The 14,354-nt window shown below is 29.2% G+C and overlaps 1 protein-coding gene and 1 long non-coding RNA gene across 2 annotated transcripts; one reads left to right on the plus strand and one right to left on the minus strand.

Moving 5' to 3' along the window:
• The first annotated feature begins 255 nt into the window (after positions 1-255).
• Positions 256-1,229, plus strand: LOC145970024 (uncharacterized). The gene is made up of 3 exons (XR_014438299.1): positions 256-384; positions 750-828; positions 1,120-1,229. It is a non-coding gene; the product is annotated as an uncharacterized LOC145970024 (long non-coding RNA).
• An 8,315-nt stretch (positions 1,230-9,544) lies between these two features.
• Positions 9,545-14,116, minus strand: Hsc70-5 (Heat shock protein 70 cognate 5). Its single transcript, XM_083094649.1, has 11 exons — positions 13,909-14,116; positions 13,228-13,289; positions 12,999-13,144; positions 12,700-12,823; positions 12,320-12,628; positions 11,989-12,151; positions 11,438-11,894; positions 10,939-11,235; positions 10,523-10,710; positions 10,306-10,446; positions 9,545-10,182 (listed from the first exon to the last, which is right to left on the minus strand). Exons 1-11 carry the CDS (start codon positions 13,999-14,001, stop codon positions 10,108-10,110), a joined length of 2,055 nt encoding a protein of 684 aa, XP_082950775.1. The 5' UTR covers positions 14,002-14,116; the 3' UTR covers positions 9,545-10,107.
• Positions 14,117-14,354: the final 238 nt, after the last annotated feature.

The following is a 14,354-nucleotide window of genomic DNA, read 5'->3' on the forward strand; positions in this document are numbered from 1 at the left end:
AACTTCATTTTCCTCTATTTCCGTCAATCGTTTCGTCTTCTTTCCGGTTTGGGCTTAGTCCTTGCTCGTTGTATCATTGCATTCCCGACCTGTTGACTCGAAGCTGATTCTCATAAGTGAAATGGGATTTTCGCTCGTACCGAAACCGGGAGTGCCGTTCAAAGTATATACATATTAAGTATATACATCGCGCGATCAAATAGAAAATTGTTTATCGTACCGAAATAGTGCGGGAACCGTTTAGTATCGCGCGTAAAATAGCGAAAATAGCGATATAAAAATATCGCTCGTGAGTGCGGGAGTGCTGTTAAGTATCGCGCGTCTAAGATTGAGAGGAGGAGGAGGCCTAGGAGAGGCATCAGGCTCCGGCAGAGCAACCTTCTGGTAAGCAATTTATTTATTTGTAATTATATATTAAATATTAAATATATTTATTATAAGTTAAATTAAACATTTAAATTAATCGCAACAATTAATTTGATGTTTTTATTTATATTTTTTTATTTATATTTAAATAAGAGAGAATTAAAGAAAAAGATTTTTAAATTAAAGCTATAATCTTGTAAAGGTGTAAGTTTTTATAAAGTTATAAGAGAATTATTAGTAATGTTTTTTAAAATTTATAGAATTATTTTATTAATCTGCTATTATTATATGCATCGAATATAAAATTCAATGTATACAATAATTTTTGAAATATTAATTATTTTGAACGCTGCTACATTAGAATCTTCTTTTATATGTTATAGATCGATGCAACAACCCTGATGATCTGAGAGGAGGAGCAGGCCTAGGAGAGGCATCCTGCACCGGCGGAACAACCTGATGGTGAATATTATTATTTATATATTAATTGTTATAAATCGTTAACTTGTTATAAACGAACAATAATTCGATCTTATTATTTAAATGAATTAAAGAGAAAGATTTTTATAAAAGTCATATAAAATTTTCTATTTAAAAAACAGTTTCAAAAATTTATAAAATTTTTCCATACGTGTTTATCTGCTTATTATTTTACACATCGGATATAAAATTCCGCGCGATAAAAATTTTTTTAAATATTAATTGCATTTTGTGAGCATTATTATAAATGAATTTTATATTTGTATGTTACAGACAACTAGCTTCGATAACAACAACTCCGCTGTTGCGCATCAGTGCCGGTGAGTGAAAAAAACTTTTATTTAACTTTAAGGTAACGGATTCGTAGAAATTGCAGATGTAGAAATGTAGATGTAGATGTAGATTGTAGATTGTAGATCCGTTGTCTTAAAATGGATGAGCTAGGATGGATTAAATTAAATAATTAAATTAAATTAATTAAATTAAATAAAATAATTTTAATAAGTTCTTTCAAACTTATGTTTTGCATCTATTGCGAAAATATATTAAAATATTAATTAAAAAAAGAAGAGATCAAGAAAAGATTTTTTTGTGAAGATTTTGTCTAATTTATTAAATAAAGGACACGCATTAACAATTATCAATTTTATCAATTTTTGATGTTAATTTATTCTTATAATACGGACTTATCTTCTAATTGCTCATAGCTTATCTATCGTAGAATTTGTTTGTAGATATTGTTTTTAAACTTTACTTTAACTTAATATAAAGCCAAATGATTAATTAATTAAATAATTTGTAATATGATAAATACACATATTAATTTTATATTTTATTATAAAATATAATTTATAGAAATTTGTAGTAATTTGGCTTTATTTCAGTTAAAATAAAGTTATATTCAATATTTAACGAACGATCGTGAAATCGAACGATCGTTACTAAATGAGCGTAAATATTTCATGCTCTTTTGCCGGTAATTATCCGGCAAAAGAAGGAATAATTATCTCCTTCTTCGATCTCTCATTAGAGATCGAGAAAGAAAGTGGCCAGGCTCAACGAAAGGTAGGTTCAACTGGCCTGAAGAGTACGGTTAGAGTACGCGGTTAGGGCACGCGGTTAGGGCACGTGACTAAAATATATACATGATTAGGTGAGGTGATGATTAGAGATAGGTTCCTCAAATCTCGAATAATTTTAGTTAATCAGGAAGTAGGGTTGTTAAAGCTATTAAGTAAAATAATTAGAATTCTTCTATTAATATTAGGGTTGTTAGGGCTCTTAAGATCATTAGAATTCTGTAATAGTAGGATTGTTAGAGCTATTAAAATTATTAGAATCCTTTAATAGTAGGGTTGTTAGGGCTATTAAGAAAGATTCATTCTTCCTTTTAATATTCCAATAATTCTAGGGGTAAATTCAAATTATTTTAATTAAGTTGAATTTATTTTTAAAAACGTTGTGAAAATAAATATAACATGTTTTAAAAATAAAAATGTTTTAAAATTTAAATTTAAATTATCAAAATTATTTTCAGAAATATTAAAGAAATTGCATAATTATTAACGTTTAAGAAATCTTAACATGTTATATTTTATTTTAAAACTTAAAAATATATGTGTATTAAATCAAATATAATATTTAATCCAAATGTTAATGCTATCAATATCAAATTATTATATCGATGTTATTAAATATTTGAATAAATCGAATATTATTATTTGATATTGATAGCATCATAAATTTGTAAATTGTAAATTGTAAATTATAAATAGTTATAATTGTATTTTAATTATAATCTAACATTGATATTTTAATTGTAAAATACAATACAATTATGACTATAATTATATTATATGAAATTGTATTTATGATTGTAAATTCTTATGTAAATTACACGAAAAATTATCGAAAGTATACGTATAATGATTACATAATAGTAATTAACATAATAGTAATTCATTAAATTAAAGTATTTGTTTCTGTAGTATATATTTTTGGAATATTCATAAAAGAGTAACTGTTTGCATTTTCATGTCAAAGAGTCATTAATATAATTTATATAAAAATTCGAAAAATTTTTATATAAAATGTAAAAATTCGATGCTAAATTAATGATTAAATATAAGCATTATAAAATTTGACGGACGCCTTCGTTACAGAATCGCGAGTCAATTATTATAAATTTAATGATATGCTTTCCGTTAGCTTTATTTATTTATGAATTCCATATCGCGCGGAACTGAATATTCTTAAAATAAATTATTAAATTATGATTGCGAAAATACTGTGTTCTTTCCGCGTTCTCTTCGCGTCTTTATACAAGATTATCATTTTAACAGAAGAATTTTATCGCTGTCTCTCTCGTCAGATAATATTCCTAAATATTGCTAATTAAATATAAAGAAATGTCGAATAAGAGAGTGAAGATTCGATGTGATAAGTCAACGATTAAATATTAGCTTCACAAAATTTAACGATCACCTTCGATATTATAGAATCGCGAGTTAATTATTATGAATTTAATAATTCGTTTTTTCTGTTATATTTGTATTTATGAATTTTTTTTTTTCGTATCGGAAAATATTCATAAATAAATTAATAAATTACCATTGCAAAAACACCGTGTTTTTCTCGCGTTCGTTTTCGCGTTCTTAGATGAGATTGTCGTTTAAATAAAAGAGTTATCGTTGTTCCTTCCGTTAAATAAACGTTAATGGAAGTTGCGTGGCTCGTACCGCCGAAGAGTCGAAATGATTTTCATCATGGAAAATTATTTCTCACCGGTTCTTGTGAGATCCATTCGCGACGTCTAGTTCGGTGCCTTGTTAAAAATTGGGAATTTTTATTGTAAGATTGGAACTAATCCCAGGCTTTCCTGGCAATTTCGGAAAGCAATGATTTCGGTAGTAATTCAACGACGAACACCATACGCTTCTTTAACGTCGAATTAATTTAAATAATATACATATATTTAGATGAGAGAAATGTATCTTTTCTTTTCTTCATTAAAAATGTTCTATCATTATTAGGATTGGTATTATTATTGTCTATATAATGCCAGAAAGATATAATAGTAGATTAAATATGGATATAGCGTTGTGTATAAATTTTAATTTTTCAAGAAATTTCATATTGTAATTAATTTTTATTAATTTTTTGATAAAAATGATTACGAACGAATATATTTTTAATTAATATAATTTGTCTCTTTTGAACAATTATTTCTAGGTACTGGGGATATTAACATTAATTTTTAGTTTCTTTAAAGAAACTATTTAAAGGTATTGGACATCCATCGCCATTTTGAAATATTAGTTTTTAGGTATATACCGTTTTATATATATATGTATAATAAAATACATGCACAAATTAATGTATCCAAAATATTTTTATAATTTTTATTAATATTATATATTATATACACGTGAAATTATATATGAATGTTACATAAAATGTGGGAATACTTAAAAGTTTTGAGACAAATCGAATAAGTACCCCTATATCAGTAAGATATTGATTAAAAGAAAAGAAATTATTAATTTAAACGTTATAAGAATAAGAATCTAGAGAATTAATCCAGAATTAATTGTTTAAAATTATTTGATTTATTTTATTTTGCACACTATTCTAATTGAAATTTTTTAAATCTTCCTGATATCGGTTTCGATTCATCTCGCGCGCGCGAACGGTACCCCAAATTATTATATGTGTTCGCACATTTAACACAAACTCCAATGATGCATGTATTTATTATTTATAAATATAATCGTTCGTAATCACATTTCTATAAAAAAAAATCGTTATATCCATTTAATTTTCAATAAAGAAATATATTTCTTAATAATAAAAGAACATGTTTTCTGACGCATATCAATTTCGTGAATTGAAGATAATGACGAGAGATAATTGTCGTTGATTTATTACTGAAATCATTGTTATCGGGAATAGTCCGGAAGATCCGGGATTCGTTCCCTCCTACAGTAAAGTTCCCGAGGTTCAATGGATCACTTTACTTTTCTTCGCAAATTGATTTTGCGAAATCTGATGTAGAAACAAGATGTTAATCGTTCTCCATTTTTAAGATTGCTCCTCTTTTTATCGGATATTATCGGTCACTCGCGTATCTGCAATTGAATATTTTGAATATTATCGATTTATTTATTCGTCGCGTTTTATCGCGAATTTTAAATCGCGATTTATCTTATAAAAATTCTCAAGTAAATCGATCGGTGAATTGTACATTTTTACAGACCTCAAATGTTTGTCGAATTATCTTCGATTTTCTATATTTACGTCATAATAATTATATCGCGCTCGTGTCTATTGAGAGCTACGATTATTATATTATAAAAATTATACGTATCGCGATAAAATATTCCACATATTATCGACTTATTTATTCGTCGCGTTTTCGCGTGAATTCAAACCGCAATTTATCTTATAAAGATTCGCAAATGACTCAGATAGTGAGTACTATATTCGTAAACATTACAGACCAAATTGTCTATCGAAATATCTTCGCATTTATGTGATAATAATTATATCGCGCGCGATAATAATGTCTATTATATATGTAGGTTTACGGATTTAATTTCAGACGGGAGAAGAATGTCTTTAAAATAAGATGAATTTATATACAGATTTAGATAACTTTTATTTCTACTCAGATAACACGTACTTTTGCCTTCGCGGAATTCGGCGCTCTCCCCTGAAAACTCGCGAGAGACGATCTAATAGCCTCGCTATGCCCCGCGCGGGCCAATCAGGAAGCGACACATCGAGTGTTCGAAATCCCACGTTTAACTGTCGCACGATAAAAACAAGGGCAAGAACTGCCTCAAAACAAATACGAGCTCAAGACAATGGACCTACAGACAATAGAGATACAATAAACTCCGGCCGCGACCGGTTCGTCAACACGCCCGAGAAATAATCTAACATACAAAGCAATTCGAAACGAAAACGAAATTAAACGAAAAATTCTCGATTCCTACATATATATCTAATGTAATTGAGGGGCTTCGATTATTATATTATAAAAGATATACACACACATATCGCAATCGGATATTCCGAATATTATCGATTTATTTATTCGTCGCGTTTCCTCGGGAATTTTAAATCGCGATTTATCTTATAATTTTTAATATTATCTTATAATTTAATCGTTGACTTATACATCGAAGCTTTGTCTATCTTTCCACGTCTTTGAATATTGTCTTTAATAATCCGCGTAAAATGCACTAATAATACAAATATCTTTTTCTATAACTAAGAAACGGTCGATAACTTTATTAACTGTTTTAATGACTGTTTTAATCGCGATTGTTTACACTATATAAATCTTATTAAATTCTATTATTACATCAATTTATATATTAGAGGGACCTTGATAAAATCATTCAATTCTCTATTATATAAACGTGGCGATAACGCGATTTTTTAATTATATTTTAAAGTTTATAAAGCTCATTTTATCTTATTTAGCTAATCAATATTAATTATATTAATATGTTTGAATAAAATGAAAGAAAAAGAGACAGTAATCGAGAAAATAAAAAAAGACAACTACAGTGATTTGAATATCTTAAACCTGAGTGATTTGAATATCTATACGAGTCTCCGAGAACAAATGTCCATAGAAAGTATTCCGATGGACTCCATAGGAAGGAAGCATAGAATAAGCATGACAAATGATCGTAATCCTTATGATGTTAATACAAAGGAATACAATAAACCATAATAATTCGAAAACTCAAAGAAGAGACTATATTGGATAGAAATACATAGTGATTGGAAATGATCAGAAACTAAAAAACAGTGTACATACATACAATCTATTTAGTAATAATAATATTATTTTGTAATTATATTAAATTTTATAATTTGCATAAAAATATTATGCTGGTATGAAAATTATAAATTAATAAAAATACATAAATAATGTTAATTATATTAGAAAGGAACATATAAATTCTTTATATTTTATATAAAGGAAGAGACATTTAAAATATTTATATCTTTCAACATCTATTTCTCTATATTTTCAACATCTATATTTTTCGAATCTTAATTATAAAACTTCAGAAGAATCAGTGATTAATTTAACAAATTCTATACATGTATTAATAATTAAATTTTTAAATAATTAAAAAAATGATTGATAAATATCAAAGATCAGTTTACTGTTAATTAAAAATTTATAGAAATACGGTTAAACATGTTTTTATCCCACAGCAGGCATTTTGTTTTTTGTAAATAAAACTACATAAATATGTCAATGAAAATATATAGAAAAATATTTATTTTATCTTTGAGCATTACATTGGAAGATTACAGTATCTTTTGCGATCGAAGTCAAATTTCAATTTCTTATTTATATTTTCTGATGCGATATAAATAGATATGAATCAATGAATTAAATATACATTATATTTAAATTTTTCAGTGCTAATATAATATCTTTCGAAAAGAGACGGTATCTCTACATATACATAGAATATACAGGGTGATTCAGAACTCATGGTACAAACTTTAAGAGGTGGTAGAGCACACTCTAACAATCATTTTTTGTATAGGAATGTATGGGCGCAAGTGACGCGTTGAGGCACAAACACAGGAAATAGACATGAAAGAAAAGATAAATTGTTTACTTACAGCGTCGTTGACAAGTGCTTTTTTATAACAATGTACTTCTTATGAGGACATCTGAAGACCCTCGTTTATGAGAATCCAGTTGACTCTGTGAGGACCTCGTCGCTCGAATATCCGTTGCGGTTGCACGTGTGCGAGAAATACCTGGCATCTTTGAAATTGTATGCCAATCACTCCATCGACGCTGCCAAGTATGTATTACTGTTGGTGGACGCAATTTTGAGCAATTATTACATAATTGTAAACAATTATTACATAATTGTAAACATTGCTATAAAAAAGCACTTGTCAACGACGCTGTAAGTAAACAATTTATCTTTTCTTTCATGTTTATTTCCTGTGTTTGTGCCTCAACGCGTCACTTGCGCCCATACATTCCTATACAAAAAATGATTGTTAGAGTGTGCTCTACCATCCCTTAAAGTTTGTACCATGAGTTCTGAATCACCCTGTATATGTAATTCCAGCGTATATATATTTCATGTAATATTTTAAATTGAATAGTTATTATTTTTATGAGAATAAAATATTAATTAATTAATCGATTACCTTCTGGATCGCTTTTTCGTTTGGCATATATAAATATTTAATTAATTAATCGAACGATTGCATTCTGGTTCGTTTTTTCGATCAGTATATATAAATATTTAGTTAATTAATTGAACAATTGCATTCCAGCTTGCTTTTTTTGTATAAATATTTAGTTAATAAATCGAACAATTGCATTCGGCTCGCCATTTTACTGTCGGTATATGTACATACATAATTAATCAATCAATCGAACAACTATTCCGGTGTGTGTGTGTGTAGAGAAAGAAAGAGAGAGAGCAACAACTTATTTAAAAAATTAAAATTAAAAATTTATTTATATTTATATACATAAATGTCTTGCTATACAGCTCTGATGCTACCGGCATTTCGTGCACGGAACAAAACCAGAAATTATGCACATTATATGTTATCTTCTGAGAACATTCGTGGCTTCGTAGTTCATGTGTTTAATGTTCACAGAGGGCGTATTGCTTTTAGGAATGATCTAAAAGTAGGCCATGATACCTCTCAGTTTCTTTTTGTGTATACAGGTGTGTATATTAATGAAAATATGTATATGTGAATGGCCGCATTCAGCAAACTCAACCGCTAAGTAGCAATCGAATATGATTGGTTTCTACTTTCAGATCCGACCTCATCGAATCAGCGTCGAATTACATCGAAAAATCTAGTGATGTTGTCCAACTGTTGAGTCCGCTGAATGCGGTCAATGATTTTCTAGTACTGCTAGTACATACAATCTGTTCAAACACGTTTAAGAGTGGGTTTTCATTTGACGCTCGACGCTTATTTTTAGCGTCAAAAGACATCATGTGATCAGAAAATGATGAATCGGTATCTTTATTTTTAGTCACGTGATGTTTTTTGATGCTAGAAAATGAGCGTCGAGCGTCAAGTGAAAACCCACCCTAATGCATATGTATTCAAACATTATGAGGAAAACGAATAATTACATACTCTTTCCAATTTTCCATTTTAATCGGAATAAGATGTTTGATCTATGTATAATATTTATTTTACATATCGAAACCACTATCTACCACTAATTTTGTCTAAAATGAGTGTTACGAGTGCACGCACGCACGTACATACATGAAATGTGATAATTATATAATAATTAATCCTTGTTACTTTATTTTTAACATAGATCACAATGTTTTGATAGCTTTAGCTTAACTATCTCAAAACGCTTGAAAAAATCAACAAAAAAAAATATATATTCAAAATATCTGTAGAAATGATACTGTACAACAAAAGTTGAAAAAAAAAATTTTAAATATTTTTTTATTGATCAAGGCCTTCAAGATATTCTATTATTAAATATCGAGTGGGTCAAAATGATCACTACATGATATGATTTTTAAAGATTAATATATTACATCCCTTTTGGCAAAGTTAAAAAAATGCCATCAGAAATGTAAATAAGGAAGTAATATATATGTTTATAGTAATCTTATTCCTCGACATTTTAATAAAATTATTAGCATAATTATTTTTATACATTAAAATTTAAGAGATTTATTGAATAACAAAACAAAATCTTAAAATTTGATGTTTTTTTTTAAAGATGTTTAAATAAAAAAATCAGGTAAAAGATGGTTACATTGCATAATATAACAGTATTTTCTACAGTAACCTATGTATTGTAGATTGTTTACAGGATAAACTTATTTTGCACAAAACACTCATCTCATTCTCTCTATTCTCATTTCAGACTCATTCACCAAATATGCTATATAATATCCCACAAAAGCAAGATTGTAACTGTTAACAAATTATTTTCATATTGTTTTTTTTGGTACAAATCATTTTACAATTATCACTATTATATATTAAAACATATAATTCATTCTATGTGAGAATTGCATAATACTTTGCTTTTTTAATTTCTAATCGGTTTATTGTTCATTACCGCGTAGAACGTCAAAAATAAACTTATGTTTAATAAATAGCTCTTTTGTAAGAGCTTGCAAAAAAACAACAGATTCTTATACAAGTGTGTGCAAAATGGAATCTTTCTTTTTTTACAAAATACGAGTTACCTAATTACAATTAATTTTTCTCCTCCTTCTTCTCGCCTTCAGATTCCTGTTGTGACTGATTTTGACTTTCTCTTTCTGCTGCCATCTGTAAAATCAAGATATTTAAATAACAGCTCTCTCTCTCTTTCTTTTTTTCTCTCTCTCCCTTTTTCGAGCTGTACATTGTAATCGCGTTTAATATAAATTTATTTTTACATAGACTAAATACCTTCTTATATGCCATCTCAAATAGTTTCAAGCTTGCTTGTTGGAGTTCGTTCGTTTGCTTTTTTAGTTCTTCAGGATCAACATCATCTTTTTTAGCCAAAGTCTCTCGCAGTTTGGCAACTAATTCTTTAAGTTTATCGCACTAAGAAAAAAAAAAAGAATAAGTATAAAAATATCCATAAATAAAATATTAAGAACAATTATTAATAATATTATACCTCTTCTTGTGGTAGTTGCGCTTTGAATTCTTCTAATTTCGTTTCTGTGTCATGTATAATTCCTTCTGCTTGATTAATAGCTTCAACTCTTTCCTTCTTAACTTTATCTGCCTTTGCATATTGTTCAGCATTCTTAACCATGTTTTCAATTTCGTCTTTGCTAAGACCACCACTAGATTGAATAACAACTGTAATAAAAAGTCAGAATTAAAATATGTGTCTATATAAAAAATATAATTTATTATTAATAATAACAAATCAGTCAATGTAGTCCACATGTTTTATTCTATTTTAAAATAAATTTCGGAGACGAAAAATATAGTCATCATTGTATTACTAATTTTTTTTTCATATATATATATATATATATATATATATATATAATGCACATATAAAATGATAGAAAATTTACGTACTTTGTTGTTCCTTGCCAGTTCCTTTATCTCTGGCCGATACATGCACTATACCATTTGCATCAATATCAAATGTTACTTCTATTTGTGGTACACCTCTTGGTGCAGGTGGAATGCCAATAAGACTAAACTGTCCCAAAAGTTTGTTATCACTAGCCATTTCTCGCTCGCCTTGATGAACTTTAATCTCGACTTGAGTCTGACCATCCGCTGCTGTAGAAAATACTTGACCCTTCTTCGTAGGTATAGTTGTATTACGAGAGATTAATCTTGTAAATACACCACCAAGTGTTTCAATACCTACACAGAAAAATTTTTTAAATAACATTTTATCTTAATTAATAATATACAATGCAACTTTATTTATAAAGTTAAATAACTAGAAACTCAGTAAATCAAATGTCTTCATTTATCATCAGAGAGAAGATTAGTCTAACACATCACAGTTTCATACACACATATAAACCTACATAACAATAAAACAATTGATATATAAATTTACCTAATGATAAAGGAGTAACATCAAGAAGTAAAACATCTGTCACATCTCCTGCAAGTACACCTCCTTGAACTGCAGCGCCAACAGCTACTGCTTCATCTGGATTTACAGCTTTTGAAGGTTGTCTACCAAATATTTCTTGAACTGTCTGTTGTACTTTGGGAACTCTGGTCATGCCACCAACCAATAAAACTTCTCCAATGTCGGATTTCGTTACTTCGGCGTCAGAAAGTGCTTTCTGACAAGGTTGAATAGTACGCTTGATCAGATCATTTACTAAACTTTCAAATTTACTTCTGGATAGCTTAAGATTCAAGTGTTTTGGTCCACTAGAATCCATAGTAAGATAGGGTAGATTTATATCTGTTTGGAGGGAACTTGACAGCTCAATTTTGGCTTTCTCTGCAGCTTCTTTTAATCGTTGCATTGCCATTGCATCCTTAGTCACATCTAAGCCTTGCTGCAATGTTTAATGAGATTGTTAATTAATATCAATATAAATTTATTTTAATATAATAAATGATTATAATGACTCAATTGCAAAATGTGTATACCTCTTTTTTAAATTCAGATGCAAGGTAATTAACTAATGCATTATCAAAATCCTCTCCTCCCAAGAATGTATCTCCATTTGTGGATTTTACCTCAAAAACACCTTTCTGGATTTCTAAAATTGAAATATCAAAAGTACCTCCACCTAAATCATAAACAGCAATACTGGAAAAAAATAGTATATCAATTAAATCTTTTTCTTTGTAAAATATATAAAAAGCATAGCTTTTTAGTGAATCAATATATATATGATATATATAAGATACATATATTTTTCAAAAAACAATATTTACACAGAATATCATTTATATTATATAAATATAATTTTCTTACATTTTATCTTCCTGTTTGTCCATGCCATATGCAAGTGCAGCTGCAGTTGGCTCATTAATTACTCGAAGTACATTCAATCCAGCTATCTGACCAGCATCCTTTGTTGCTTGTCGTTGTGAATCATTGAAATAGGCTGGTACAGTAATAACAGCATTTTTTACTGGAGTATTCAAGTAAGCTGCAGCTGTTTCTTTCATTTTCATAAGTACAAATGCTCCTATTTGGCTGGGAGAGTACATTTTTCCATCAGCACCTTGTACCCATGCATCTCCATTGGATGCTCTTACGATTTTATATGTCACACTTTTCCTACAAAAGTATATTAACATAACCATATATCATATTTTTATAATAAATTATGTAAATATCAATATACCTACATATCCTTTTTCACTTCAGGATCCTCAAATCTCCGTCCAATTAATCGTTTTGTTGCATAAAATGTGTTAGCAGAGTTTGTTACTGCTTGACGTTTTGCAGGCATGCCAACTAAGCGTTCGTCATCTAAAGAGAGAAATTATTTATTATAAAAAGATCAAATTGAATGAAAGAAATATTTAAGAAATCGTTTTTCTACTGCATAGTCATCATGTCAATAATTGTAATTTACAATTTTAAAAAAATGAATAAATTTTTAAATATGTTATTCTGTTGGAAATATATTAATATGATTCAGTACCTTTTGTAAAAGCAACATAAGATGGTGTGGTTCTAGAACCTTCAGCATTTTCTATAACTTTAGCTTGTTTGCCTTCCATTACTGCTACGCAAGAGAATGTAGTTCCAAGATCGATACCAATAACTGCACCTTTTACACCTTCAGATCTATAAAAAAAATGTTTGTTCTAAGTTTGTTTTAAATCTGGAAAATACATGTATTTGATATTTACTTCTTTTCAATTACTTACTTATATCGGTACTGTTGTAGATCAGTAAGCCGATGTGGTACAGTGACTGTTGGAGCTGCGACCTATAAAGTATTAATATAAATGTTTAATATACAAATATAAAATAATACATATATATAGAAATATTATATAATTCAAGGAATTATTTTATTGCAAAAAATCATATACATGACATTATCAAAAGCTTCGTGAAATAAGTTGGAGAGAATAAATACAACTATATACATTCGACAAAGACTTTTAACATATTAACATATAAATTATACATATACCAAACAAAAGAGATAAAATCAAAAATATATTGGCTTCTTTGAAGAAAAATTATTGCGCAACAAGAAGCAGGCAGTTTATTGTGGAATATAATAGAATATATTTTAAAGCAAGTAATACATGATCAGTTCTTTATAATGGTAATAAAATACAAAGTACAGGGGAAATTAAGCATATCATGATAAAACATAGAATTGGTAGAACATCCACTCACGTGCCGGCTTTAAAATCGGCATCGTGATGGAACGTGTGACGAAGATTTTTCGCAATACATAATCGCGAATTAATTTAGAACTTATCGCATAGAACAGAAAGCACCGCCAATAAAGATGCGTCTCTCGTTAGACGACGTACAATTAGCAACGACCGCAAGCAAAAAAGCACGCGATATCGCTTTATGTGAGTACTTACATTTTTCAAAATTGTGCTGAACTGTTGTTTCCTGGCGATGTCACACGCGACACCGACGTAATTGCGGTTCAATAATCTCGCGGCGGCCAACATCTTCGCTTTCTTTCGGTGAAAACTCAACTCAAGAATCGGCAGGAAAAGACGGTGCGTCCAACTTCACGTGTAATGATGCAACTCTCGTGGAAAACCGTGTAGAACTACACATGCCATGCGCGCATCTACTCGGCGACTCGGAGGATGGACCAATCACGTCCAAGCTCTAGCCGTATGCGCCAATAGCAATCGCGTACGCTCATCCCGTATCATCCTGCCTCTCGTGACTTACGTAACATCCGGAATGTTCCACAGAGTTCTGCGAACGAGGAGATTACGCATCGGGATCATTATCAAAATGAGACATAACTACTTTAGCGAAACAAGACAAATATTCTGCGATAGCTTCGAGT

Source organism: Camponotus vicinus, unplaced genomic scaffold (assembly GCF_025532165.1).
Source record: "Camponotus vicinus isolate PSW18456_S1 unplaced genomic scaffold, iyCamVici1.0 SCAF_1, whole genome shotgun sequence".
NCBI classification, from domain to species: Eukaryota; Metazoa; Arthropoda; class Insecta; order Hymenoptera; family Formicidae; genus Camponotus; species Camponotus vicinus.

What these genes read in the sequence shown, in the direction of transcription:
- Hsc70-5 (XM_083094649.1), bottom strand. Translation starts at nt 14,001, where the DNA reads ATGTTGGCCGCCGCGAGATTATTGAACCGCAATTACGTCGGTGTCGCG. An exon ending in CTACAACAGTACCGATATAA is followed by an intron (nt 13,145 to 13,227) that starts GTAAGTAATTGA and finishes TTTTTTTTATAG; the next exon opens with ATCTGAAGGTGTAAAAGGTG. An exon ending in CCTGAAGTGAAAAAGGATAT is followed by an intron (nt 12,629 to 12,699) that starts GTAGGTATATTG and finishes ATACTTTTGTAG; the next exon opens with GAAAAGTGTGACATATAAAA.